Raw genomic sequence first — 27,364 nt, 5'->3', positions numbered from 1 at the left:
TGTTAGAATTTTGTTTTTATGAATGTACAAAATGAAGACAATGGAAACCAGAGAATACAGAGGTTGAAAGGGGAACCTGATGACCTTCTTGTATAGTCCTTCAGTCCAGGTCGATCAATGCAGTAAGCAAAAAAAGTAAAGTAAGTAAAAAAAAAAAAAATCCAATTATGCTGCTCGACTAAGATTGGCTCTTTGAAGAGATTTGATTCTCATGAGTAAATAAAAGGGACAATAAAAGAGAGGGAAATGTCCACCGCTTGGTCGTCATAAAGAAGCTGCCAGTAACTTTCCCCATTACAGAAACCTGTAGATTTGTCAGTGTGCCACTGGCAGGACAGATCTCCCTTATTTGAGAGATGTACTAAATAATTTGTGCCCTTGTCGAGGGTAAGTCTGACTTTCCTTCATATTTCAAGTATTCTCCAAGTGTCTGTGCTGCATTGTCTCCCTGTTGTCTCCTGTTCTTGATGCGGCAAAACCTTCAGAAATTCCAGTGTTTCACCAGACTGACTCAGACACCAAACAGCTTCTCGCTGAAAGGGCGAGAAAGAAGAGCCTCTTCCTCCCTGGGGTTAATCTGTACACACATGCACATAACCAGTGGCATCTTGCTATTAATTACCGAGACGCAGGGTGTCTTTGGAACATCTAAATGCTGCTATAGGCACAAAAAGGGTGCTAGTAACACAATGATCATTATTCTTATGAAGCTTACCCACAGATTGAGAAAATCACACCGGAAACATTATAAGAGAGAGACAAGAGTGAAAGAAGTAGACGCAACTTCCAGACTTGCTTCTTTCAAAACAGATGCCATAAAACGTAATAATATTATCTTAATCTGATTGTCAAGTAATACTTATCTGCTTCAGAGTTAAAACCAAAGTTGGGGCAAAATGTAAAGTAAAGGAAGTCTGTGCATCTGTTTGTCAGTTAGTTATGAAGCCATCTGTTACTATTCATATCTGCACAATTCTTCAATCCTATCTGCAAGAAGAAGGGTTTTTACAAAAAAAAGGCAAAAGAAGAACATATTAACTTTGCATTGGTGGTGATGCAAATCAAATTTCAAGCTCCGTCTATAATGTTAAATATAATGGCTATAGACGCCAAGCGACTTCCAGCACCTTTGAGCAGACTCCAAGCAGACTAGAGATGTGCATAATAGGATCCTAATAGGATTTTCTGTTGAACTTAGATAAAGGTAGTGGCTAATATCGTTTTAATGGATAGGTGTGTCCTAAGAGTCTGTTGAAAAAAAAAAAAAAGCAGACAGAAGGAAGGTGAATAAACTGCAAACTCAAAGTAGTGCAATATATTCCAGTGATACTTCTAGTTTAATCCTTTCACACTTGTCTAAAACAAAATGTTTGAAATGTTTGTTCCTCTAAGAATAGACAGGCTTCCTTCTGTTAGGTCTGCTTCTAAACAATCATTCACTCAACTCATTAGATGGAAACTGGATCAAGAGGAAGCTAGGGCATCCCAGTTTATGTGAGACTGTAAAACTTTGTTATGCATCGTCTCTGAGTTGAATATTGAGACAATGGCACATTTGGTTGGCTCCAACATAAACATATCACACGTAAAATATGCGTCTCAAAATTGATGATTACAGGGCAGGAAAGTAGCTGAAATAACAGTGATCGTGACATGAAAGGTTACTCCACAAGCATCCAAAGATTATTCTTGTCCCATATGATCACCCTAAAGAAATGCTTCTCAAACTGTAAGGCGAGCTCCAGTGTTGGAGATCCTCTACAGGTGGGGTGTGGATTATCCCAGCGAAAATAGAGGATGAAAATAGGTTTTAATAATTTATTTAGCCTGTTGACTCCGAGTTAAGCTTAGAGGGTGGGTGCGCGCCATATTTGTGCACCTTATTGATTGGCTGCTACTGAAAAATAAAACACCAATAGCAAGATGCCACAAAAACTACTTTCACACACAAATTAGCAGCGACATTCTAACACATACTCACACCTCCATTTTTCACACGTCTGCTCTTCATTTTCATTACGCTCACACTCGTTTCTCACACCTTCACTTAAATGTTGTGAACACAGCAAGCATCAAGACAACATGAGCTGCAAGACAGGATTTACACTCTGTAGGTCAGGGAGGATCAGAGCAGATGAGGTGACAGAAGACACAGAAATCCGCTGCATGGACTGCTGTAGACAACCTTATAGTGTCTTGCATTAATAACTAGGTTGTTCAAGCCTGGTGCAGATGTCAGGATGCTTTAAGGTCCATCATGGAGTTAGAGCTGGAGTATCTTTACAGGCAGGAGAACTCTGTGTTTCTGTGTGTGGAGCTAGTAGATTGGTAGAGCGCACTGGACGTGTTGTTAAGGAGTCCAGGCAGTCGGCAGCTTGATGCACTGAGTCATCGCTGTAGCAACATATACATGGGCAAACAGTCATCAGCAAACACAAACAAAACCCACATGTCACTCATAATTAAAACAATACTTTACTACTTTAAAACAACACATTAGAGAGGTGACAAAATCAGTATCACTCTCTTGTCTGAATTTAAAATATGAAGCTTGAGAGCTAGACTTTCATCTTTCCTGGAAGGACGATTATATAAAAAACAACAACCTGTCATTTTGGTTATAAACCAGAAATCAACTCAAACATGTCACACTATTCAGAGAAATCAGGCTGACTAACAGCTTTAACTGGAAGCAGCAGGCAGCAGCAGACAGACGCTGAGCATGAATATATTTATCAATAAACTGTGCGAGAGTTGGATATGTGATAAAATCAGAAGGTGGTAACTGAAAACGACACAGAGAGGCAATACTGAAGGAAAGAAATACATTAATTAATACATTTGGAGTCATACTATAAAAAAACCCTAGAAAGTTGAGAAGCAGGATGTTGACCGTTGCTTTAGGTTGCATCAGCATTAAAAAAAAAGTAGATAAATAAAAAACATGTATGAAGCTTGTGGATTAACTTAACTAAACATAGTAAAGTAGTTTATTTCCCCAAACATCTTTTTTTAAGTGCAGAAAAAGAGGAAATAATTTAAATGCCATTTAAACTATTTGACTTTGTTACTTTGCTAGCTGTTCCATGCAGAACATTATCCAGTGATTGAAATAACAGTTCATATTCTACGCCAAGCCTAAAAACTGGCTTATGAGGAACTGACAAAACGCCAGTTTTCTCAGATAAATGAAGGCTGTAAAAATCTTAGAGTAAATGATGGCTTTTATCAGTGCTGGAGGCTTGTTTGTGTGCCAGGAGTCTAAAATGGCACAGCAGGACCCTGGCATGCAGCAAGCCCATATGTCAGCCCTGCAGGGAAATTTAATCTATGTCACTATGTCTAGGACATGTGCCTGTGTTACCTTGGTGTCCAAACATCGCAGGTAGGAACAGATGTATTCTATGCTGGACCCAAAATAGGTGGAGGTGCATGAAGGTTGAGATGATCCCTAAAGATAAACAAATTAGTCATGCAAACATGTTAATTAAACTGTCAAATGCAAAAGCATACCTAGTGGAAAACCTAGTCTTATGATTCCCATCAAACACGTGTTGAGACGATTTGGAAATATTCAGGAAATCCGTTTGCATTATTCTTCCTCCTCTTCTCTGAGTGAAAAACATGCAAAGATGCATCGAGTGGCTTTTTCTCTGACTCCTGGCACTGTTAAGAGCCTCTTGTGTATTGAGACTCCAGATTAGAGGCGGTTTTCAATGACGGCATTGATGCTGTTGTCACTCATCAAAGCTGTGTGCTACAGAAACTCTCCAAAAGCTCAACCAAACCATCTGTTCTTGGCAGTCTGATGGGACCTGGAGAGAGAATCCTCCACCACTGCTAGAAGTTAAAGCACCAAAAATGCCGACTGAAGAAACACGAAACTCACGAACACCCAGCTGAGATATTGATGTTAACGCTTATGATGATCTGACCTCAATGTCTTCACTAACTTGTACTCCTGAAACAAAACAGCTGAGAAGCTAAAGGTTATGTAAGAGAAACTCTTTTAATTCAAGTAACTCTTTTTGCATAACACAGCAAGGGCTGACCCTGTGCAGTCAATGTAGTTAAAGTGGAAAAGAAGAATACATTTAAGGAATAGATGCATTAATAGGGTAATATAGCCAAAAGTACACGTCAAGGAAAACAGCATCAAAGTCCATTTTAAATGAGCTCTGGCCATAGAAGATGGCTGGATGCTGTTCACATATGCCTGTTCTCATAGCTTTAACCTGCATGTGTGAACTGTGTTCACAGGCAGCGACTTCTGGAGGTGTTTCTGGGTCCATGGTGTGATTTCACTCCCAGAACCATACCAGAGGGCCCCTACAATCATGGGCATCCAATATTTGTTTTTAGCCTTGTCCTTTGGGCGCAGAGATGAAAAATCATAGCGATGATAAAAATTATAAAAAACAACATACGCACATTGAAGTCTAGGCACAGGGAAATTATTAAGAGTGAGATTGTGGGATGACCAAAAAACCCTTGGCTGAGGACCTCATGTTACAACCGGTGTCAGAGGATCTGAGATCTATTTTGATCTAAACCCAGAACGGGCTTTAAAAGTCCTCAGAAAAATCTAAATGAATTCTGAAATTAATGGCTGGCAAATGAGAAGAAGCTACAAGACGAAAAGTGTTGCATAATCAGCACAGTAGTAATATTACATGTTACTGTATATTTCTCAAAAACTAAGTTGGGGGAAGCATGTATAATGAAAACAGAAGACGTCCTGAAGTGGAGCCTCAGAGGATGCCACATTTAATGGGAACTGGGGGAAAATGAGCAATTTCATACTTTGAGCGAAAAGCTTCTTTCTCTTAAATAAGAGTTAAAGCGCTTCATCGCTGGGCTCTTAAGATCAGTTTCATCCACTTGGTTTCTTATGAGCGTGTCATATTCAGTTGTGATTAAAATCACACTGAGTTCTAGTAGGACTAAACTGCATATGAACTGAGTTGAGAAGGATATCATTACACACCCTCAGAAGAGCCGATTCTGTGCTCTCTGTAAAGGCATTCAAGAGTAGAGCAGAAAAAGCTTCCTTCAAACATTGCACTGGAAAGATGTCTAGGGGTCAATAAGAAGAGTTCATTAGTGAGATCACCTCTGATAGTTGTGAGGATGTTGTAGGCTGGAACTGCTTATGGTAATGTTGAAGGATGAAGCTCTACAAACCCAGAACCAGGGAGAGAGATGCTAGCTCTTATATTTTCTATTTTGTCGGTGAAGAAGCTCAGGAAATGCTCTCATGATTCAGCAGAGATGTACAGAGCAGGACCAGCACTGAATTAATCCACTTCAAGCAGATTTATAGCAAAGAAAACTATTTTAGGTCTGTTGGCATCCACGTTAATTAATTATTTCATCATTCAATAATCTTCCTTGGCTTTCGTCACACCTCTTCACAGTCACCTCTCTTGACACCTGGACTTTGTCGTACTTCCATTTCCACTTAGCCCGTCTGTATGCTTGTCTTAGGGAGCAGGTGGAGTCATTTAACCAGGTGCTTTTCTTAAGTCTTTTTAATTTTAAGGGGGCTACATAGTCCCCAGTGCCATAGTAAGAGGCATTAAAGAGTGTCAGTACAGGAAGACAGCGCAGCTGAGGTGTGAGTGAGTGTGAATGTGTCTGAGAAAAGTCTTCCTGGGTTTATGCACTGAGCTAAGGAGTGAGGCTGGGATGGGGAGGAAGCAGGGCAGGGCAACAAGGATTTAAACATAATCATGAGATGATCGGAGACACGAGATAAACCAAGGTCTAGTTTTGTATTTGAATTTATAAGTATTTTTTGCCACAGAGAGTACCTTACATTATTTTGTGAATTGTGGTTGATTTTGTGCCAACAAGGTTATTGGTGGTCTGGTCTGCAGGGCATTGCATTGTTGGGGGTTCGGATAGAGACTGTTGAGAAAAAAAAACTTAAGAATGCAGCAAGTTCATTATAAGATGGATTATAAGATATTATCTGCCATAAGTCTTATTTAGTCTTTTATACAGGGTCATTCTGGTTCTAGTATCCATGTTTGAAACACATGAACTTGAAGTAAAAACCACTCCTGAACACAATCAAAGCATTATATCTAGCAACCTTCCAGTTTGTTTAATCACTACATGTATCTCAACAATCATGTCTGCAGACATGTTAAGCTTCTTTTCAGTAATAATCTTATTCCTGAAAATGTGTGGGATTTGATGACATGATGAAGCATTAACATCACACAGTTACAGATCTGCTCAACACTTCGCCGCTCTTAAAAGCTGATTTTAATTTAGCTCAGTTTTGCCCTGAGAAGGCCTTTGCAGCTCAACAACTCAAACAAAGCCCTTTCATCTTGTATATTGTTGCTTCTCATTTCCTTGAAGGCATCAGTTCAAAGATTATGAAACTGTGTTCATCTACAGTCACTGCATGAAGGGTGTGAAAAGGCAAAGAGATTCAACCCTTTGTTTACTGATGAAACATTTTCCCTCAGAGCTGAGCATCCTGTTTTCCTCCAGTGTTCACTTTACCAAACAAGACGTAAAGAAGAGTGAATCTGACATAGAAAAGTGCCAGGATCTTTAACTGTGGCTCATCTGTGCCTCAGCAAACAGCCAGAGTGGGCTTGAACAGAGGACAAGCACCATTGGCTACCTAACTACCTGTAAGCCAATCACACAGTCACTTTACTATGACACAGTGGATGCACATAAGAGCAGGAAATCTGGCTCCAAATACGACACTCAGTGAAATCCAGCATAATTTGCATTTCCTTTTTCTTCCCCAACAAGACACAGCAAGCTTTATGTTTCATGCTCTGGGCCAGCGGATGTACTTGACAATTAACATGTGAAAATGGAGCACACCAGAAAACACACCTCAAAATAGAACAAGGCTTTGTTTACTTCTATAAATAATTTGGTTTATTATTCACTCGGGAGACAAATGGGCATATTCCCCATTATCATAAAGCCACATTGTGCTATGTAATCTAATGAGTAAATGGTCCTCTTTCTCTCTTCATATCTTTCTCCTATATTGGTGTAATACTGTTGTAATTATGCATAGCCATTAGCTCAAAGTGACCTAAGCAAATCTGGAAAATCCATCCGTGTTAGACGTAGTATTGTTAGTGCATGAAATTGTTATGCGATGACTGGACAAAGGGAGCACGATGTAATGCCAAAAGAGTAAAAATGGTTGAACCTAATCTAAACCATAAATTATAACCATAATGTTTGAGGCTGTTTCCTCCTCTTGGCCCCACTTGTCAGTGATTTTTTCTTATTATGATCATCTCAGGCATAGAGCAAGATTTAATCTTCTGTTTTTGCTGGTTGCTGGGTTCAGAAGACAGTTGTCTCAAAGGAAAGTGGCCTTTAAAGACTGAAAGATGTCATTTCAGACAATGAACTACAGGGTTGCACAATCACTTAATATAAGAGAAATGTAGATTATGATTTTAATGTCCCCAAACAGCTTCAGGTTCAAAACCCTAAGTTCACAAGTAAATAACACATTTAGACATTCACGTGTATAAACGGTAGAAAATATATGGAGTAAACAGTAAAAAATGAGCCCCTTAACTCCAACTTTAGTCTTATGCACAAAATGAAACTGAAAACAGAAACAGCTCGTTTTGAACCAGTAATACATTTAAACAGAAATTAGGATTAAACAAGTAAAGCACAGGACCTGATTCTAATCTGTCTATACTATGTAATAGGGAATCGTAATTATAAGATCTTTATTTGAGGTCCTGCTACCGTCTAATTTGTCTGTAATTAATGAACCAACAGATAAAGAGGTTTGTAGAATTTGGTTTCAGTTGTGTGAGATGTAAACATTGTGTGAATATCGGTAGGAAAACAATTAATTTAAATATAAATCATCAGTGTTTTAAAAGGTAAAAAAATCAACTTGCGTTGCTGTCAAAGATATGGAGGTATAAAAATAGTTGATCACAAATTCAGAGCAGTAAAGAACAGATCAAAATGTAATTTACTGAATAAAATGGTGAAGATGGTTATAGAAACTAAGGTGGTGGAAATGAACAGCAGTCTTAAGCTAGTAGGTGGATTGTGAAGATCTTTAGATGCTTTCTTTTCTCGGTGGCAGGCAGCAAAAACATGGATGTTGCAGGGGAGATGGAGAACAAGTCAAGTAGTAGATTTATTCATAAGCTGAACAACAAGACAACAAAAAGTTGTTCAAGGAGCAGTTTTAAAAAATGATGTTAATGTATAAAGAGCTGTAGTTCTAAAAGTGATTCACAAGGAGTTTCCATCCCTGAGATTTTATATTTCTGCCTTTGAAAGTTTACTTACTGTGCCCAGGTCGAAAGGAGTTAAATGGTGCTGATCCATTGGTTTTAAAGTGAACATATTCCACGTGCTACTGTTAATTCTTGCAGCCATATCCTACTAAGGACTAAATGCGACATTCAGAGAAATACCTCCTTGAGTTTATCTTTCATTATTCCATGTTTTTTTGTCAAATATTCATTACCATCTAGACTATGGACACTGTGAGAACTGGAAAAAGTGGTGAAATTTTGACTTGATGGTGAAGCTGGAGGTAAAGTGATTCGGGTGCAGTGTCTGGGAGATATGATGTATTCAACAATTCATGAATTCATTTTTCAGTAGTGACATTCACTGACTGACTCACTGATGCTCGCATGAAGCCGTTAAAATTTCAGCACTTCAATTAAATACTCATGCTACTGAAAAATACAGCCTAGACAAAGCACCAGGTACTAACAGTCTCTCAACTAAGGCTGAAGTTCAGCTGCATCACAATGAAAACGTGTTTTTTTTTCCACGGAGAAAACAAATGAATTCTTCCTGAAATAGACATGAGGCAGTAGAAGAATTAAGCCGGCATCTAGAGTTGTGACAAAGAGGCAAAGCAAAACAACACAAAGTGCTAACGCTGCTACGGATCAAACCTTGATCAGCCTTTGACACCCTTGCATAAAGAACCGAGGATCGGAAAGAAAATCAAGGTGTTTGCTTGCATCATTCACAATGACATAGATTTTGATTGAACTGTCTAAAATGATTGCAAGTTCTGCTCTAATCAGGTCACAGTGGTCTTGACTCGTCTACCATGACAGTTTCTGCATGCATGTATTCGTGTATGCACATTTACTGTACATGCATCTTTTCATGCTGGGGCACAGGCCTCCTTTTCTAACCCAGTTGTGTCTGGATGATTTATTCAGTGACAAGTACAGTCCCTGTGAAGATTGGCCTGTAATGATATGTCATTTCCGTGGAGGAGTTAAGGGAGGAGAGGAGAAGAAAGGAGAGGAGAAATAAGTAGAAAAAAGGGGCAAAACAAACATTTTGTCAGGGTAGGTTTTTTATTTTTTTCCACCCCGTCTTATCCTGACTTGATTAGCACTCTGTTCACTCTTTCTGTCATTCCACTTTAGCGTCTCCAGCTAGGGTAAATTAGAAAAATAAGAGGAAACGTCAATGAAAAACAAGCCACACACTAATGCAATCAGACACACCAAAACTTGCTCTCCATCCCTCTCTGAGTCACACTGGCATACACACAAGTGGTTTCAGCAGCAGCAAGAACAGCAAGTACAAGGTCCAGCTTTAAATGGACTTTTACTCCCCATACTCTTAAACAAAGATCGGTAGTTTCTACTCTTTACATTTTCAGAACAGGCTCGTTACTTTTGCTTTAACGGATTTAGAGGGAGTCATTATTTCGTCATTGCGAGCCTCCAAACATCAAGCCTAAGTATGCCTAAACAGGAACACAAGGGCAGTCCTGTTCATTTATCACCTAAGGTTAAAAGTGGGAAGCAGTGTTTTAGTTGTTGTTGTTTTGTTTGCCACAACACTGGAACGACTGCAGATGTTCATAAGTGATGGTTGTGGTACTTCAGCATCCAGCCCTAAAGAGCATAAAGCCAGTGCCTTTTTTTTTTTTAGTATTTTATTTTAGTATGTAGCAGAATGAATGTTTTATTTCAATAATCACATTAGTGATTAGTGAGCCAATCACATTAGTTTTTGTTTTTTTTAATAGTAGCTGCCATCTGAGTATCCCTGACTCGCTCACCTGTTGCCAAACACATCCGGGCTTCGGTCACTTGACTTTCCTCGTGGTCCAGGTGGGAGTTGCGTCCATGTCGCCGCTGCCTGGCTACACTTTTGTTGGTTGGTGTTCTGTGGAGATCACCTGCCGATTATTTCCCAGAAGCCTCACCTCAATTGCTGGTATGCGTTTATTCTGTGCCAAGCCTGCACACTAAGAAAATCTACTGAAGCTCTCAGTAGAAATTATTGTGACTTGTAATTCCTTACCCCACACTGAGTCATTACAACCAAAGACCTACCGTTTACTTTCTCACTTTGAATACATTTCAAAGCAGGTATTTTTTTTAAAACTTTGAGCAAAGAAGTTGAATCAGTACTTCAACTTTTACTGGAGTATTTTTTAACTGTAGTATTTGTACTTCTACTTAAGTACAGAATGCGTATATTTTGGCAACTCTGATCAAGGGAGCTGATTTGATGGACACTGCTGGCATGAACCTTAATGCATTTTATGCATCCAATATTCCACAAGAATAAAATTAAAAAGAAATAATTGAATAAAAGTTCAGTTGTCAAACCTTATGATTAAATAGGTTCATAAAGGGGACATTTCATTCAGAAAATCATCTTTACCATTTCAGTAGCACATGCTAAGTTTCAGACATTGGCTACGTTCTCATACATTTGTTTTTGCAATGTATGAGAACGTAAATGTTTTTTCTAAATAGAAACGGAGCATTATAATAATGAATATCCTGCTAAGTTATATATTAAGTGTGATCAAGTTAAGCTGCGTAAGCCACTGTGATCCAGTGCCATGATCAGGAACTTTGAAGTAATAGTTTAACAAGTTAATGGTTGGAAATTTATCCAGTGCAAAAGTGGTGATCTCTAAACCCTGAGGCAAACTCAAGAAACCCTTACTTGTGATGTTAAAAAGCGGGTAAAAAAAACTTCAATGTTCAACTATATATGTATGTAACATTAATATCCAGCATTCAGCTGGAGGAATATGTAGACTTTTAATAAAAAAAATACTGTATTTCATTCTTGGCAGAGTTCTGATGAAGAGGCAGGTCCATTGTCTTGCTGACATGTAATTTTCTGTACAACAAATTTCCATCACTTACTGGCTAGCAACTGTATATGTAGTACATTTATGACATGCAGTAATATTGGCCTGGACAATTTCTCACTCAGCCTGTGATTACAAGTACTCGAACACAATGTAAATGTAACCATTTTAACTAATGATTATGGAAACTCAGCTTGAGGGGTATTTGCAATTCTATTTTTAAAAAATGCCGTTCACTGGCCGTTGGAGATGCTTAATTGCCTGAAATATGTTAAGTAGGGACAGCTCTTCAAAGTCATCATCCCTGTTCGAGCAGCTGTAACATTTCCAATGGCTGAGACAGATCAGGAGGATGACAAGCACTTTAACCTTTTTAGAGGTGGTGGCTGAAACATATTTAAGGGGACAGTAAGGGAAAATGATTGATTGTTTGCTGTGAGAAAAATTGCTGGTGGAGGCTGATTGGAGTGTGATGCTTGTGTTGAACGCTCAGGTACTGCTGCAACACAGTTTCTCAAGGGCAGTGTTCCCAATGACCACAGAGGGCTGGGGGAGTGTGATGAAGCTGTGGCTTGACAAGTGCCATGTGAAACACAACATATCTGGTGACACTGTTCATGTTGATACTTGTCAGTCACTGGAAAAATAGTCATGAAAAAGCAAGAGGGTCAATTTTCCCCCTTCTTGACAGCATCTCCTAAACATATATATCTTGCAGGTTTTGTCAATAGTGGGGGGGGGACATGGGAAAAATAGGTCGCAGCAACATGTCACTGGATTATTTAAAAATTAAAACAGGGCAGTGAGTGCAAGTTATTCATAGCTTAAATTAACATTGTGCTTGCACTAGCTCAGTGAATGCAATTTTTATACCCTGCCATCACGATTACCAGGTGAATGTACTTCTTTTCATGTTTCTTTTGCATCTACTGGAGAGGCTCACAAAGGTCAGTCAAGGAAGAACACCGACCTGGAGAAGCATGATAAAAGAAGAAGAAACACTGCACTGATATTTGCTCCAGTGACATTAAAAACTTGCAGCTGCTTCATGAAAGAGTCTGGAATAGCTGGCATTAAAGCCTGTTACCTGCTTGGAATCACTGAGAACAACACTGGAGAAATGCTTTTCTGAAGTTATTATATAGACTTGGTTCAGAAGACCAAAAAGCAGAAAGTTCACACAAATCTATTATCTGCTGAGACCCAGTGTCACAAAAAGAGACCTTTTGAGTACGTCTGTGTAATTAGCTGCAAAATAATCAGGCTAAATGACATATAGAAAACAATGTTAGCTGCTTGTGTGGACATTTTTATGAATGAGTGAGATGTTTGGAAAAGGGAGGTGGGAATTGCCAGATTAGAAGTAAATGAGCAAGAAGAGCTTCTGTTTAAACATGGTAACAATAATTAATTACACTCATTGAATTTGCATTGTTTTTTAATATTAACCTAGAGAAAACATGGAATTTTAATAACTATATAGGAAAAAAAACAGTCAGGCACTAATAAAATATAGCATTATACAATATAATATACCAGACACTTTGTTAGGTACACCTGTTTAAATGCTTGTTAATGCGAATGTAATAATCAGCCAATCATCGGCCAGAAACTCAATGAATTTATGCATCTGCACATCTAGATGGCCTGTCGAAGTTCAAACAAAACATCAGAATGGGAAAGGAAGGTCATTTAGGTGACTTTGAAGATTTGTGCCAGACAGGCAGGCATGTGTTTCAGACACTGATAATCTACTGGGATTCTCCCACATAACCATCTCTAGGGTTCACAGAGGCTTTAGAGAAAGAGAAAATATCCAGTAAGCGCCAGTTCCCTGGAAAAATATTCCTTGTTGATGCTAGAGGTCAGAGGAGAATGGCTATACTCTTTCAAGGTGATAGTAAGACAAAAGTAACTGAAGAAAAATTTGTTATGGGGACTGGGTATACAGCCAAAGGATCTACAGCAACTACCATGATTTCAGAAGTGTTTTTTAGCCCCTTTGTTGAATCTGTGCCACAAAGAATTAATGCAGTTCTGAATGCAAAAATGGTGCCCAACATGGTACACGCAAGGTGCTTGGAAGAAAAGGTAATGAAACATCTTATGAATAGTGGCGGGTGGGAGTCATGCTCTTAACCTCGGCAACTCAGGGGTACTAAGAAGAGCAACTATACAGATTTAGCAGCTCTGAAGAAGACATGGAACTGAAAAAGTAGGCCACCAGGAGACATTTGTCAGCACTATTTTAGTATTATGATTAGCCGGGTACATAGCTGATTGAACTGCAAGCTCATTCTTATGCTAGCTTACCTTGATGTTACCATCGTCACACCTTCACGTCTGTAGTTTTCAGTGAAATTACATCTTTGTAAAATTTTAGTATTAGTCAACGCAGTAATATGTCTTTAGAATTATTAGGATGGCACACATTAACTGTGCTACACATTTGTTCAAAAATGTATATTTGGTTTTCTCTTTAAAACCTCTCTGCCTGTCAGCCTCGAGCGGCCCCATTAAAGTTGTGTGCCACCTTAACTGCTATTGTTAAACTTAAAAAATACTTTTAAGATTACCCGTTTCCATGTTTAAAAATATAATCTGTGACCAATGTTTTAAGTTGAATTACCTTTCAGTACTGTCTCTAATAAATGTTTTAAGGTTGAAGAGTCCCCTAAAAACTGTAGAGCTTTCCTCAGGTTTGACATGAAGGCTTTACTCTACACAGCAGAATCAGAGCTTTTTTCTGCTTTCAGAAACCAAACATTGCTCAACGTTCAGCTCTGTAAACAGTTCTTGGTTGACACAGTGGCACCTGTCTTGGAGTTGTCAGTCATGGCAGTCTTTAGGTGTGCAAAGCACACTGGGAAACAAGAGAACCCATTAAAACACTGAGATCGTGTTGCCTAATGCCTGGGTGGAGCTTAAGTGGCACCAATGCCAAAAGAGGTTTTATTGTGCAGGGTTGATGCAAAAACTATTTAAAAGCAATAGAATGAAATGCACTATAACTCTAATGGTTACTCACTCACACTGCAACCAAGTTTCAAACATGGCCTAGAAATAAAACATTTTTTTCTGAATTTTGCTTTTCTAAAGCCCTCCAACTTCCTGTTGATGTACAAAAACTGAGAAGGAAATACTTTGTTCCATCTCTTATTTTATGATGTAACATCAACACAGAGCATTACAGGAAGTGAATGGAGGCATGACAGCAATATCAAAGGGGTCATTTTCCCAAGATATGCAAATATATTTTGCCTCAGATCTGTAAAATAAATCTCCGTTGTGGGGTAAAAGTTTATTTGTAGATTTTATGTGTCCTCAAGTGCCTGCCCCCCCCCACACACACACACTTCCAGGCTGTTTCTTGGTTTTAGTCTGACACTGAGAGAGATACGTCTGTACAAATTATAACCACCTTTAGTTTTGCTTCCAATAACACAATGTAGTTCCCTCTTAACATTTTACTGTTATTCAAATTAGTCATTTCATGCAGTAAGTTTTTTCATTGGTTACTGCTACTCTCATTGGTTACTGCTACTCTCACACAAAAGTCAAATGCTTTTAAATTTACACAGTTGGATGAAGCATGTAATCAGTATTACTGTTTGCAGGTTTATTTGATTTGATGTGTTTACATACACTGTCATAACCTGGTTTCTGTAAACGCAGCAGTTCAGTAATTTATATTTTCTTCTACCTAAATTAGTTTGCTGTGGCAAACCAAACATTTCATGCTGTTAATAGTAAAGACTTCCAAACAGCAACATGGGGTTGCTATAATTGTGTAGTAGAGCTAAGAATAGATACTGAGAGAGCTCCTGCTCCATAATCATAGAAATAACAAACAATGGCTCTGACTACAACAATGACACATGTCCCCAAATTGACCAGGACTATAATCTGATTTCTTTATCATTATCTGGCTTGAATCTAAAATTCTTGCTGTCATTTTCAATTTTCTGTGTGTAAGGTCACATTCAATACCAAAGCTCTTAATCAGTATTCAGCATCATGCCTGTAGGGCAAACTTCCATCCCCACGTTTATGGTGCTGGCTTGATTCAGGGACAAATTAAAAGACACTACTTAAAATGCACCAAAATCGTCGCAAAAATGTAGGCAGTGGTGTGTTGAATCATTTTCCCAAGATGCAATATTCATCATGCAGGGAAACCCATTATGAAGTAATTTCTTTATAACTACACTACAAATGAGGCTTTTTTTTCTTGAGATTTTTCCATTTCAGTACCCTCAAACACGAACAAAAGTGTGTCCTGCCTTAACTTTATGTGTTAGTTTTTCTTAGTTGCCACTTGCTCTCTCTGTCTCGCTCTCCTTTAACTCATCTCTTATTCTCTGATTGATAAACATAAAGAAAAAGAGCAGATAAGCAGTGATATTCACATTTTCTTTCATTCACAAGAAAGGGAGAAATAGTTAATATCATGCAGGGTTAAAAAAAAAAAAAAAAAAGGGGGGGGGTCCAATTTTAACTCTGGTGAATCAAGGAATAAAAAATCCAAACTAAGATCTTCTAATCAGCTTCTTTCACTGCAATGCAGACCAATTCATCAGCTACAGTGCTGTGCAGTGCGTCAAGTGAGGTGAAAATTGAGTACCGGTCTGTACACTAGCATCCAGGAGTGATTGTGCTGCTTAATAAGGCAGCTGCTCTGGAAGTGTAGGGCCTCATTCATACAGTATTAAATGTGTTTGTCCTATAGAGCCAGTTGTATTCTTATTTTTTCCTTATAATATTGCATTTTATGGTAAAAGTAAACCCTTTTTTACCTTATCAAAAGCTGATAAATCTGCTAATTTAATGATTACAAATTAATGATCAACAAAACAAATATAGATATTAGTTTCATTATATTATATATATTTAACATGTTGTCTTTGCACGATACTCTTATTAAGTATTGGGTTGATTTTCAGAATATTGAATTCTGTTTTTATTTTATAGCTTCCTGACCTGAATTCTAAGTTGGATCATACAGTTAAAAAAAAATCAGAAGCTAATATGTGACATTCTTAAACATGTTCGTCCATCCATTCATCTTCTAGTGTTTATTTGGGGCTGGATCCTTAGATGAACAACAACAATTAGGCCAAAATGCAGAAGCACTGTGTGAAAATCTAAGGACCCATTACTTCTTCATTGGAATTATGAGGGTAAGTAGCAGCCAGATGGTGATAATCAGATGCACTTAATTGAGTGATCATCAGCAAATGACCACCTCTATAAAAGCTTGAAGGAGCAATGATTTTAGAGGAAGGAAGAGTTATAAGGCTATTGACTAATTTGAGGTCTGAAGTGAGACAGATTTTTATTTACAACTAGAAATCACTCAGGACTGTTAATATTCCCAGGAGTGAACATCCCTGCAAATTCACCAAGGTCGAACCAAAGAACTTTATCTTGGACTAAATCATGCCTAAATTAGCATGCTAAATGCTAAAGTTCATGACAGTATAATCATAAAAAGACTGAACAAGTAATGGGTTATTGAGAAGGGGTGCCAGGACAAAGGGTCTTTTTGTTTTTCTTTTCCCCAAAAATGAACACGGCAGCACACATTTTGCCAAACTGCATCTGGACATTATCAGGAACAATGGGGGATGTTTGGTCAGACGCCAAATATGGTATAAAAAAAACAAACCCAAAGATAAACGGCTCATATCCTTTAAAAACAGTTGTAGGCTGATCATTTGGGCACCACAGAATTATAATAGGGTGCGCTAGCTTTTTACCATGACTACTAAATGACCATCAAGGAAAAATGACAAATATGCTCACCAGATCTTTCAGATAATCTTAAACTCTAACTTTTGAGATTTTTACTAGCTAAATGTGCCAACTGACAAAGGTTTTGCAACTGAAGGATGAAAAATATCATTATATAGCAGCTGCCTTATGTACACATTGCTCAATGTGTGAAAAAACCTTTAAAAAAAAATAAGAGTTACCTTTACAAGGTATCACTCAAAAGGTACTTGGGAATACGCTGAAATAAACACGGTATAAATGTCTTTTAGGTTTCAAGGTGAACATCAATTCTCTCCCACACATCATTCAAGTGGCATCATGAAGGGACCGACAGGACATATTTATCTGCCCAGAATATTTCAGCCTTTTCAAAACTAGAGAATAACAGCATTTCTGACTGGAAAAAAAAAGCAGAAGGTTTGAATTGTCAACTCGTGTTTTCATTCATGTGGTGCTGACACATTTCACAAAGATAATTAGAAAGCGCTATGCCAAATTAGATGGAAAGTGAGAAAAACTCCTATTTCTTGCAAGCAATATTTTCTATGGCATCTCTTCACTTTGGAAAAAGTATCTGCAAGCTGGGGCTATTTGACAACACAGCAGGTGATATGAAAAGTGGATTGCTGCCTGAGGAACTGTTTTCTGTGGCTCATTAAGTTCCTAAAGGTAATATTTTATTAAATATGCCCTTAAGATGTGATTCTCAATATGGTTCTCAGGACACAAAGATTTTTTGTTTTCCATTTTAGCCATTTAAAGAAAAACATTTGGTCAAAATGGCAAATGGTGTTGATCAAATAAACAACAACTGCAACAGATTGTTTCATTCTTCCCTCTCTGCAAACATACCTTAAGCTACAAACATGGTTGTACAGGAAAATCGGCATAGCTAAGTATTGTGTGCTTGTTAAAGTAAGACTGATTTGCTAAAGCAAAATAGTAAAAAATCTACCTTAAGAGCTGAGTATGGGGAGGATATTGAACTAAAATGGTAAATGGACTGTTTCTTATACAGCACTTTTCTACTCTCAAAGCTCTGTATATAACATGCCACATTCACCCAATCACACCCAGTCTCACAAGCACTTTATCGATACTTAGTGCTTTCTAACTGCATTCACACACACATTCACACACCAATGGATGCATCGGAGAGCAACTTGGGGTTAGTATCTTGCCCAAGGAAACTTGACATGCAGACTGGAGGAGCCAGGGATCGAACCACTAACCTTCCGATCAGTAGGTGACCTGCTCCACCTCCTGAGCTACAGCCTCCCTAAAAGTGTTTCAATTTTACCCCCATTGTCCAATCTCCAGTTACATCACAATGTAGTAACTATAGAATAAAAATTCAATTGGTTTTTACACTGGTTGCCTTAATGTGCTATTGCTTTTATAATGTGATGCTGTTTTTATTTCCTCTGGTAGCTACTGATAACTTGACATTAGAACAACTGCAAATGTGGCCAGAAGCTTACATATGGGCAAGAATGTCATAGAAATTTAGAGTTTTTAATGATTTTTTTTGAACTGTTCTTTTTCCATGGTAAAATGATATACAGGATGCATCTTTAATAACTTCAAAAAACAAGAATTGGATGCACAAGCACATACAGATGCAAATATTTGCTTCGTTTCCCTTAAATCTTCTAATAAGTGGTGCTGAAGACTCTACAATGTGTTAACCTGACAGAGCCAAACCATATTAACTTATTAGTGATCATAAATGACTACAACTGGTAATTTCTCTATGCTAGCGCAGACAGAATTTCTTTGACAGCACTCATTAGACTGACCAATACAATGGGAAGGCAGAGGAAGATGGATGATTATAGATTTACCTACATTGGGTCATTGTCTTGGATCAATTTTTAGAGAAATGCAGATTTCAAGACCATCTGTTCAACATGTTATCTTGATGTGCCACTACTCTACCGAGGTCTGGAAGAAGACCTGTCGCCCTCACATGAGAAGAAATTTATTTATTAGGCTGTTCAGAAATAGGCCAGAAATCAAAAAGCCTGCTTTTTGATGTAAACTGAAGTGAAACCTGCTGGAACACCGTCCACAGTGAAGCAAGTTTCACCATGACAAAGAAAGAAGCCCCTGTTCCAAAATTGACACCTTCAACTGAAATTCACCACCACCCACACGTTTAAGCCAAATACTTTTTGGGGAAAGTTTTATCATTTGACGAGGCAAAGATTGAGTTATTCGACTAGAATGACAAAAGATATGTTTTTGGAAACATAAATGAGTAAGTGAGGCTTTTAAACCTAAAAACACCACCATCATGCATGCTGATGGTAGCAACATATTCTGTGGATTTTTTGCTGTCAGTTGTAGTAGTAGTAGTCGTTGTCAGCTTCACCTTAAATCAGCATCTAGACAGTTAAAACTGTGTTGCTCTAACAAAACAATGATCCCAAATTCAGTTCAAAGGTTTAAAACCGATAAAGCAGGCTAACATTAAGCTTCTGGAATAGACTCCCCAAAGCCCCAAGCTCAGCCCTATTAAAGATGAGTGTATGTAAACTACTGACCACAACCATAACAGCTAAATACAGCACAGTGTTTTAAAGCAGAAAGGGATCCAGTCAGCAGGTGCAAATGTTGAATGCGTTTACCTCTTTAAGCAAAATTACTGTTGACAGCTTGCAATAAAGTATGGAGTGTATATGTTATGGATATGTATGCAATGAGAGGTGCGTATGTGGTATTGAAATTTATAATTGAGAGGTAAAGAAAAACAAGAGCAGAGAAAAGCAAGTCAGTAACATAAAGCAGAAAATGTTCCCACTGGAAGAACAGATTTGATTTTTTTGTATTAAAATAACTGAAATTCTAAAACACGCGCACACATACATGTTCATTTTGTGAATGTTGATTAAATAACAAAGGTTTTTAATATCAACATCTAAAGGTTAGAATGTTCATTTTACAAAATAGTAGGCTTTAAACAACTGAACAGACTCAAACGCCCTGCTCACTGACACCCTTTCAATCTGGCTGAAATATTGTAAGTACTTATGTGTACTTATATGGACATTCCCTTCACTCCGTTGTTAGCTTTGTTTCATCTCTACAGCTGGGAAACACTTTTGCGGGAACAAAAACAAGTCAAAATATCTGCACGTGTGTGGAGGGAGTTTTTCTGTTTCCAACTTCTTTACTTTACTTTATTTATATAGCACATTTAATAACAACAAAATGTTGCCAAAGTGCTGTACAAAGATATAAAAATAAATAACAAATTATACAATAACAAATAACATCAGTAACAAATACCTGGTAACAGAAGACTAAGTGGATAGATAGGATAGGATAGGTAATTCTCGAGCGGTGTTGAAAGCCAATGAGTAAAAATGTGTTTTAAGATGGGATTTGAAAGGATTGACGGTTGGGGCCTTTCTAATGTGGAGAGGTAAATCATTCCACATTTTCGGCGCCACAACCGCAAATGCCCGGTCACCTCTGTGAACCAGCCTGGCCAAGAGCAAGAGATCACTTGATCTTAGAGCTCTAGGGGGTATATATGGCTGCAGTAAATCAGACAGATACTCTGGAGCCTGACCGTTCAGCGCTTTATAAGTCATTAACAGAATTTTGTATTTAATTCTAAAGCGGACTGGGAGACAGTGAAATGAGGTGAGCACCGGGGAAATACGCTCGTGTCTCTTTGAACGTGTCAGGAAACGAGCTGCAGCAACACTGGCTAACACCTACATATAGAGAATTACATTAGTCCAGTTGAGATAAGATAAAAGCATGAATTGCTCATTCTAGGTTTTTAAAAGAGAAAAAGGATCTCACCTTGGATAAGAGCCTCAATTAAAAAAAAAGGACCGCTGTACAACAGAGTTAATTTGTTTCTCAAAGGTAAACTTACTATTCAGAATAACCCCCAAATTTTTTTGCATGTGGTTTCCATCCAGGTCTTAACTTCGCCGAGACACTGAAATAAGGATTCCAGCGAAGCGGAGGTTCCTTCTTCTTATTGTTGAGCAAAATAATCCAGGTGCCTTTTGTTTTTACAGACTGTGTGGCTTAAATCGTGACCTTAATGTGACCTTAACCCTATGGCAGTATTTTCCTCTCCAATTTAAAAATTCCATTTCAATCTAATTTAAACTTTAACTAGACAGAAAGATTCAAGAAGTGAACTTTATTACTGCTGCCACTACTATAGAGTAAACATGCTATAGTGAACAGTTCTGAAATCTCATAGCTTTTTTTTTTTTTAATCAAACATTTTGGCAAAAAACTACCAGCAGGGCCATTCTTCCATTGTTCCACGAAGTCATGAGAGTCACTGTGACCCAACATGAACAACACCAGTAGCCTGAAAGAGAAATTGTATTTTTCTCAGTGTCATCCAGAAAGTCACTCATGAAAACTGTCAATGTGACACAGTTTGTAAACAGATTTCTTTGAAAAGGCTCGCATCGGCTTGTGCACATTCAAGGCTTTCTGCAATGCCAGAGAGCTGAAGATATGTAATTTCTTGGATCAGTGAAGTACAGGCTGATTTGATGTTTGATTAAATCACTGATTATCATCAACTGTGATGAACTAAACCTGCACTGATATACATAAAAAGTCCACTCAGTGCCCAAGGGGTTACAAACAGAAGTGGAAGAAAGCAATGCTTTAAAGAAATTTGCCCTTAGCTCACATAAGCTGCAATAATGCTGAACATAAGAGGGCAAAGGATTACTGGCACCATTGGAAAGATGCTAATGTTTTGATCTTCTTGTTACCCGGAAAGTTAAAAAAAGAAAAGAAAAAGATGACCTAAAGAAAGGGCATTATTTGAATACTTATCTTAAATTGCAATACAGTTTAAGTTTTATTTGTCATATATTAGGTAACAATGGCACATCACTACTGGCACTGAAAATCTTAGGCTCAGAGCCCCCTCAAAGTGCACATAGAAAAACAAAATTGCATATAAGATAAAAAATAAAATGAACTATATAAATAAAGAAGTTTTATATTAAAAAAAAAAAAAAGAGTAAAATAAATACAGATTACTAAAAAATACTGTAGCACAGGGGTGTCAAACTCATTTTGGGTTAGGGGCCACATACAGCCTAATTGGATATCAAGCCGGAGCAGTACAATTATAGCATAATTACCTATAAATAATAAGTCCATGTTTTTCCCTTTGTTTTCATGCAAAGAAGTACATTAGCAAATCTTCATATTTGATTAAATATATTTTTGCAAAACTCAACCTCAAATGAAGCCAAGTGTTTGCACAAACACAAACAAAGCTTTAAGTAAAAGGCATTTGAAACTGAAAAATATAGTATTGTACTTTAAAATTTATAGCATTGTATGAATACTAGGATTCCACCAAACAAAACTCTTTTGTAGGAAAGCTGTTGACTTGCATTAACTTGAATATTTTTTAATTGTTTATACAGCAAGAATTCATTTTCACAGAGCTGTGTTCTTTAAGTGTAATCAGTGTCTGAAGCAACAATTTAAAGTTGGAGTTGGTCATTTCTGGAATACTTCGTTTTTGCTTCTGAAACTTGGCATCTTTTGGTCTGCACAAGTGCATCAATATCAGGTGTCATGTCCTGACTAGCAGCCAGTGTCAGAATGTCATGTAAGTGCTTATGTGTGAGCCTTGAGTTTTGTTTTATTGAGAAACCTTGTTCACAAAGGTAGGTTGTCTCAAACATGCACAAAATCTTTGCAGCCAGTGCTGTTAATTTGGGGTACCCTGGCAACAGATATTGATAAAATGTGTCCAAACCTACTGAGGCAAACTTGTCCTTCAAATCTGCATCACATTGCAAATCAGTTAGCTCTAGTTGGATGTGGATGGCCACATCAGAAGCTTTGAGTGTGAAGGGTGAGAAAAAAAACTGCAAATTCTGTCTCGAGTTCACCAAAGATCTGAAACAAACTAACACAGCAATCCTGCAATATTGTCTTTATACTCTTTCATGTAATTAATGTCTGTTGCACATACCTCTCTTAGGCAAATGTGCAGGGTCACCACTTGACAGCTGTGTCTCCCATGAAGTCAGCGTCAATTTGAATGCACATATGCTGTCATAAAACTGTGGGACAACTTTTTTGCGGCCTTGCAACATTTTGTTTAGAATATTCAAGTGCTCATTTCCACCAGAAATGCAAGATCCTGCAGCCATTCCTGACACTGTAATTCCATGACTGGATTTCCTTTTTTTTCTCCATGAGTTGCACGATTTCCTCACGTAGATCAAAGAAATGCCTCAGCACAGCACCTCTGCTTAACCCTCTTGCTTCAGTGTGGTATGGCAGGGTATGAGTAACGTGATCGTCACTGAGAAGGCACTCAAACTGGCAATGATTCAAATTAACAGCTCGGACAAACGCCTTCATGACGTGATCCATTTTTAACGGCTTGCAACACAGTGCCTCCTGGAAAATACAGTGAAATGTCCAGAAACTACCTCCGGTATTAGCGGCTTGTAACATCACCATCTGTAACCAGGCTGACGACGCGGGACCAGCCCACCCTGCCTTTGTCCAGCGCCACAGAGCCAAAAATGTCCTCAGCTGTTTTGGTGTCGGTCACAAGCACCAACTCAAGGAACTCGTCAGTGCCGCTCAATGTCTCATCAACTCCACGAATAAATATCATCAATTACAACAGAAAATACAAGAAATGACTTCGTGTTTCAACTGGCTGTCTAAAAGTTCCAATGTCCTCCCTGCCAAAGTATTTCTCATCAGACTAAGGTTGGTAAATGCTCGTCTTTTCTCAGGACACATGAGTTCTGCAGCTTTCATCGTGCATCTTTTAACGAACTAACTGTCAGTACACGGCTTTGATGCTAATGCTATTTCGTTAACAATTACGTAGGTGGCTTTTACTGCTGCTTCACTGACCTCTTGGCTCCAGGTGAGAATTGACTGGTCTTTCCTCAGACCCGCCAGCAATTCATTTATCTTCTCTCTCCTCAGTTGTCCTTGCAAAATGTTGTATTTTCCACCACGATTAGTCTCATAATGCTGCCGACAGCAGACGACACTACAGACACTTGTTGATTACACACCAAGCACACAGGTTTCCCATTTATCTCTGTGAATAAATGGGAAGCGGTCCAAACACTACACTCGGTATCCACTCTTCTCCTTTTTGAGAAAGACATTTTGGCTAATAAGGGCATCAAGGTGAGTAGAGAAAAGGTAGCCTGCACCATAATTAGCTGCATTGCAACCATCTGTTGTTCAGACTGAGTGGCAGAGTTGCTGCTTCTTTTACTCTAATTAAAAGGGTGCACCTCCCCCCTTCACTAGCACAGTGCGCCCCTCCCTCCTGACTAACAACCTTGCGGACGATTTAGGAACTGCATTTTATTATGGACTTCGCTCATGTCATGTCTTTTTCTTTTTCTTTGAAAGTTCATCCAGCTGGCCGGATTGAATCCGCTAGCGGGCTGGTTTTGGCCCGTGTGCCGTACATTTGGCACCCCTGCTGTAGCAGCTGTAGTGCAGAGGTAATGGCATAAATACTCTGGTAGGAAGCTAAATTGTTTTTCACACAGGACATTTTGAAGTGATTTAGGTAAACCTAGGTGCTAATGAGTCTTAATTAATCTGATTAGCAACAACTGCTCTCCTACGCTGGCATGTCAAACTGGCTGCTATGAAAAAAGTTCACTGACAAAACTGATTCTTGTTGGTTCCTTCATAGTTTATCTTAACTAACAGGTAAGCTCATCTCATTAATGTTGTTGTCTAAACAAAAATAATAAAATGCATCAGTTTGAGGTGATGTCTTTCCTCCTCCTCCAAAACATTCAGCCTGATGCATGATATTCATGTGCTACAAATAATACCGTTCAGAGTCAGCTGTAGGCAGCTACGCTGTTGCGAGTGCTCTTCTCTCCACTCCTGACTGATTAGGTATTATTATCTTGTTCCTGTTTGAGCCGCTCCACTTTATTCCTGTAGGTGTCCAGCTGGCAGCTCAGGCAGTGGTTCTTCTCCTTTAAGATTGCTGCTTGGAAAATACCTTCAAATTTATATGATTGGAAAGCATACAACGACCCATCACAAGGGTTTAAACGAAATGTTGACATTTTCAGTAACTTCTGATTAATGACTACAAAATGAAACATCTGTCAATTCAAGTCTACAGACTTTGTCCTGGAACTAAATATCAAACAGAGGCATTAAGCAATGGTATCACATTTTTTCATAACATTACTGCACAATTACTTCTTTTTAAACTCGAAAACAGGAGAAGTATAAAGAAACGGTACCACTTTACAATAAGGCTCCCCTTATAGATGCTAATAAATAGTTTATAGCTATATTATTAATTAATCTGTAAATGCTTTATAAACCATTATTAATGGTTTATTATGCATTAGTTAAGGGTGAGAAAAAGGAAAAAAAACTGACTGGTTTCTTGCCAAATAGTGAGCCAAATGTGTTCACCTATATATTTCATCTAGAGTTGCTATATTAGACATTTCAGACTAAGTTACTATCCTGTAAGCACAATCAGCATTTGTAAACATATTTTTTATCATATAAAATTGTACTTCATAAATGCATTATAAATATCCACAACTATCAATCAGAGCTTTGTTGTAAAGTGTAAAGCATAAAACCATTTATTAATGACTAATAAATATTTATAAATGCCAAATGGGAGCCTTATTGTAAAGTGTAAAGCATAAAACCATTTATTAATGACTAATAAATATTTATAAATGCAAATGGGAGCCTTATTGTAAAGTGTAAAGCATAAAACCATTTATTAATGACTAATAAATATTTATAAATGCCAAATGGGAGCCTTATTGTAAAGTGTAAAGCATAAAACCATTTATTAATGACTAATAAATATTTATAAATGCCAAATGGGAGCCTTATTGTAAAGTGTAAAGCATAAAACCATTTATTAATGACTAATAAATATTTATAAATGCCAAATGGGAGCCTTATTGTAAAGTGTAAAGCATAAAACCATTTATTAATGACAAATAAACATTTATAAATGCCAGATGGGAGCCTTATTGTAAAGTGTAAAGCATAAAACCATTTATTAATGACAAATAAACATTTATAAATGCCAAATGGGAGCCTTATTGTAAAGTGTAAAGCATAACACCATTTATTAATCACTAATAAACATTTAATTGCCAAAAGTGAGTCTTAAATGTATAATGTCACCATTTATAACACTTAGACCTAAATTACAATCAGTGCTTGAAATAACATTTAACTACTGTCAAAAATGTATTGTAAGAGTAACACATGTAACATTAAATGTGTTTTTTAAAACACCAAACAGTCACCCACTCCAAAAAAAGTTCATGCCAGACTGGTTCAAACTGGAAATATTTTTTGTATGTCCTTAAATAAGCGTCCCAGTGGTCCATCAGGGTGTCGCGAACCAAGCCAAGATGACCACTCAAGAACCATCAGGTGTTCCTCCAGCAACTTCTCAGTGCGATTTCCTCTTAGTCTACGGACATGTCCTTTGATGGTCATCCAAGCCCTTTCGATATGCTGTGTATGACTGCCAGATTGAGGATCTACAAACCACCTGCTGTGATTTACAGTGTAATGTCTGTACCCTATGTTTGTCAAAACATTCTTGTAGGCTCTCCACTCATCACTGATAATGGCACTACCCAACTTAACATGCTGTCTGATCAGAGGAACAAGGTGGCGCCTTGATCGTTTTTCAACAAGTTTTAACACGAGCCTTCGCCTTTTGTCTTTAATTCCCATCATTCCAAATACCCATTTCTTCCTTTTCCATGCATTTCCAAAGCGTCCACGTGCATACTGAAAACAAAAAGAATAAAATTAAACAGAATATCTACAAAGAAACATTCAAAAAGATGGTTGCTTCTACTAATTTTTTTTTACTTATGGTAAAGGTTTCCATGTTTAGAGGACACATTCAGATCTGCATTGATTCTAACAAACCTGTCTGAGAGTTTACCAACCTTTCGCTGATGACGGAGACAGCTTTCATCTATAACCACAAATTCTCTGTCACCACCAAGACGGTGTCCATTGTTTATTCTGTGTCTTTTAATTGCACGTATACAAACATGTCGAATGTGTCTTGCCATGCTACTTAGTGTTCTGGAGCTGCCAGCCACTTCATCATCCATCATATCTATTTGTCTGAGCCTGAGCCCTTGTGAAAATCTGTGATAGAAATTGAGGCAATTATTACTTACTGAGGCCCTAATTTTATTTCACAAGTCTCGTATTGGTGTTCAATTATGAAAGGTGCATTGCTACATCTACATATACCTGTAAATGAACTTCATCCAACTGAAAAGAGATGTTTTTGATTTCTCAAAGAGGGAGCCAGTTCTAATTGTTCTGGAAACTTTCCTATGACTTGCTCTTTTGCAGCACCTGAGAACATACCAATGAGTTAAGTAAAGAAATGGACCCTTAAACAAGAGCATTAATTGAAAA

At 37.9% G+C, this 27,364-nt stretch overlaps 1 protein-coding gene and 1 long non-coding RNA gene across 3 annotated transcripts in view; both read right to left on the bottom strand.

Annotated features, from left to right (window-relative positions):
- LOC120723708 lies at positions 1-23,999 on the bottom strand. Its single transcript, XR_005693811.1, has 3 exons — positions 23,795-23,999; positions 3,365-3,451; positions 1-2,394 (listed from the first exon to the last, which is right to left on the bottom strand). It is a non-coding gene; the product is annotated as an uncharacterized LOC120723708 (long non-coding RNA).
- A 2,003-nt stretch (positions 24,000-26,002) lies between these two features.
- Positions 26,003-27,364, bottom strand: part of LOC120724408 — a 1,924-nt gene continuing 562 nt past the window's right edge. For both annotated transcript variants that reach the window (XM_040016609.1, XM_040016608.1), the window contains 3 exons: positions 27,194-27,301; positions 26,878-27,085; positions 26,003-26,713 (listed from right to left, as the gene is read on the bottom strand). In XM_040016609.1, the coding sequence (XP_039872543.1) occupies positions 26,249-26,713; positions 26,878-27,085; positions 27,194-27,301 (781 nt within the window). In that variant the 3' untranslated portion in view covers positions 26,003-26,248. The remainder of the gene's footprint in view (positions 26,714-26,877; positions 27,086-27,193; positions 27,302-27,364) is intronic.

Source organism: Simochromis diagramma, unplaced genomic scaffold (assembly GCF_900408965.1).
Source record: "Simochromis diagramma unplaced genomic scaffold, fSimDia1.1 OVJJ01000685.1, whole genome shotgun sequence".
Taxonomy (NCBI): domain Eukaryota; kingdom Metazoa; phylum Chordata; class Actinopteri; order Cichliformes; family Cichlidae; genus Simochromis; species Simochromis diagramma.
This window is presented reverse-complemented; position numbering and strand designations above follow the sequence as displayed.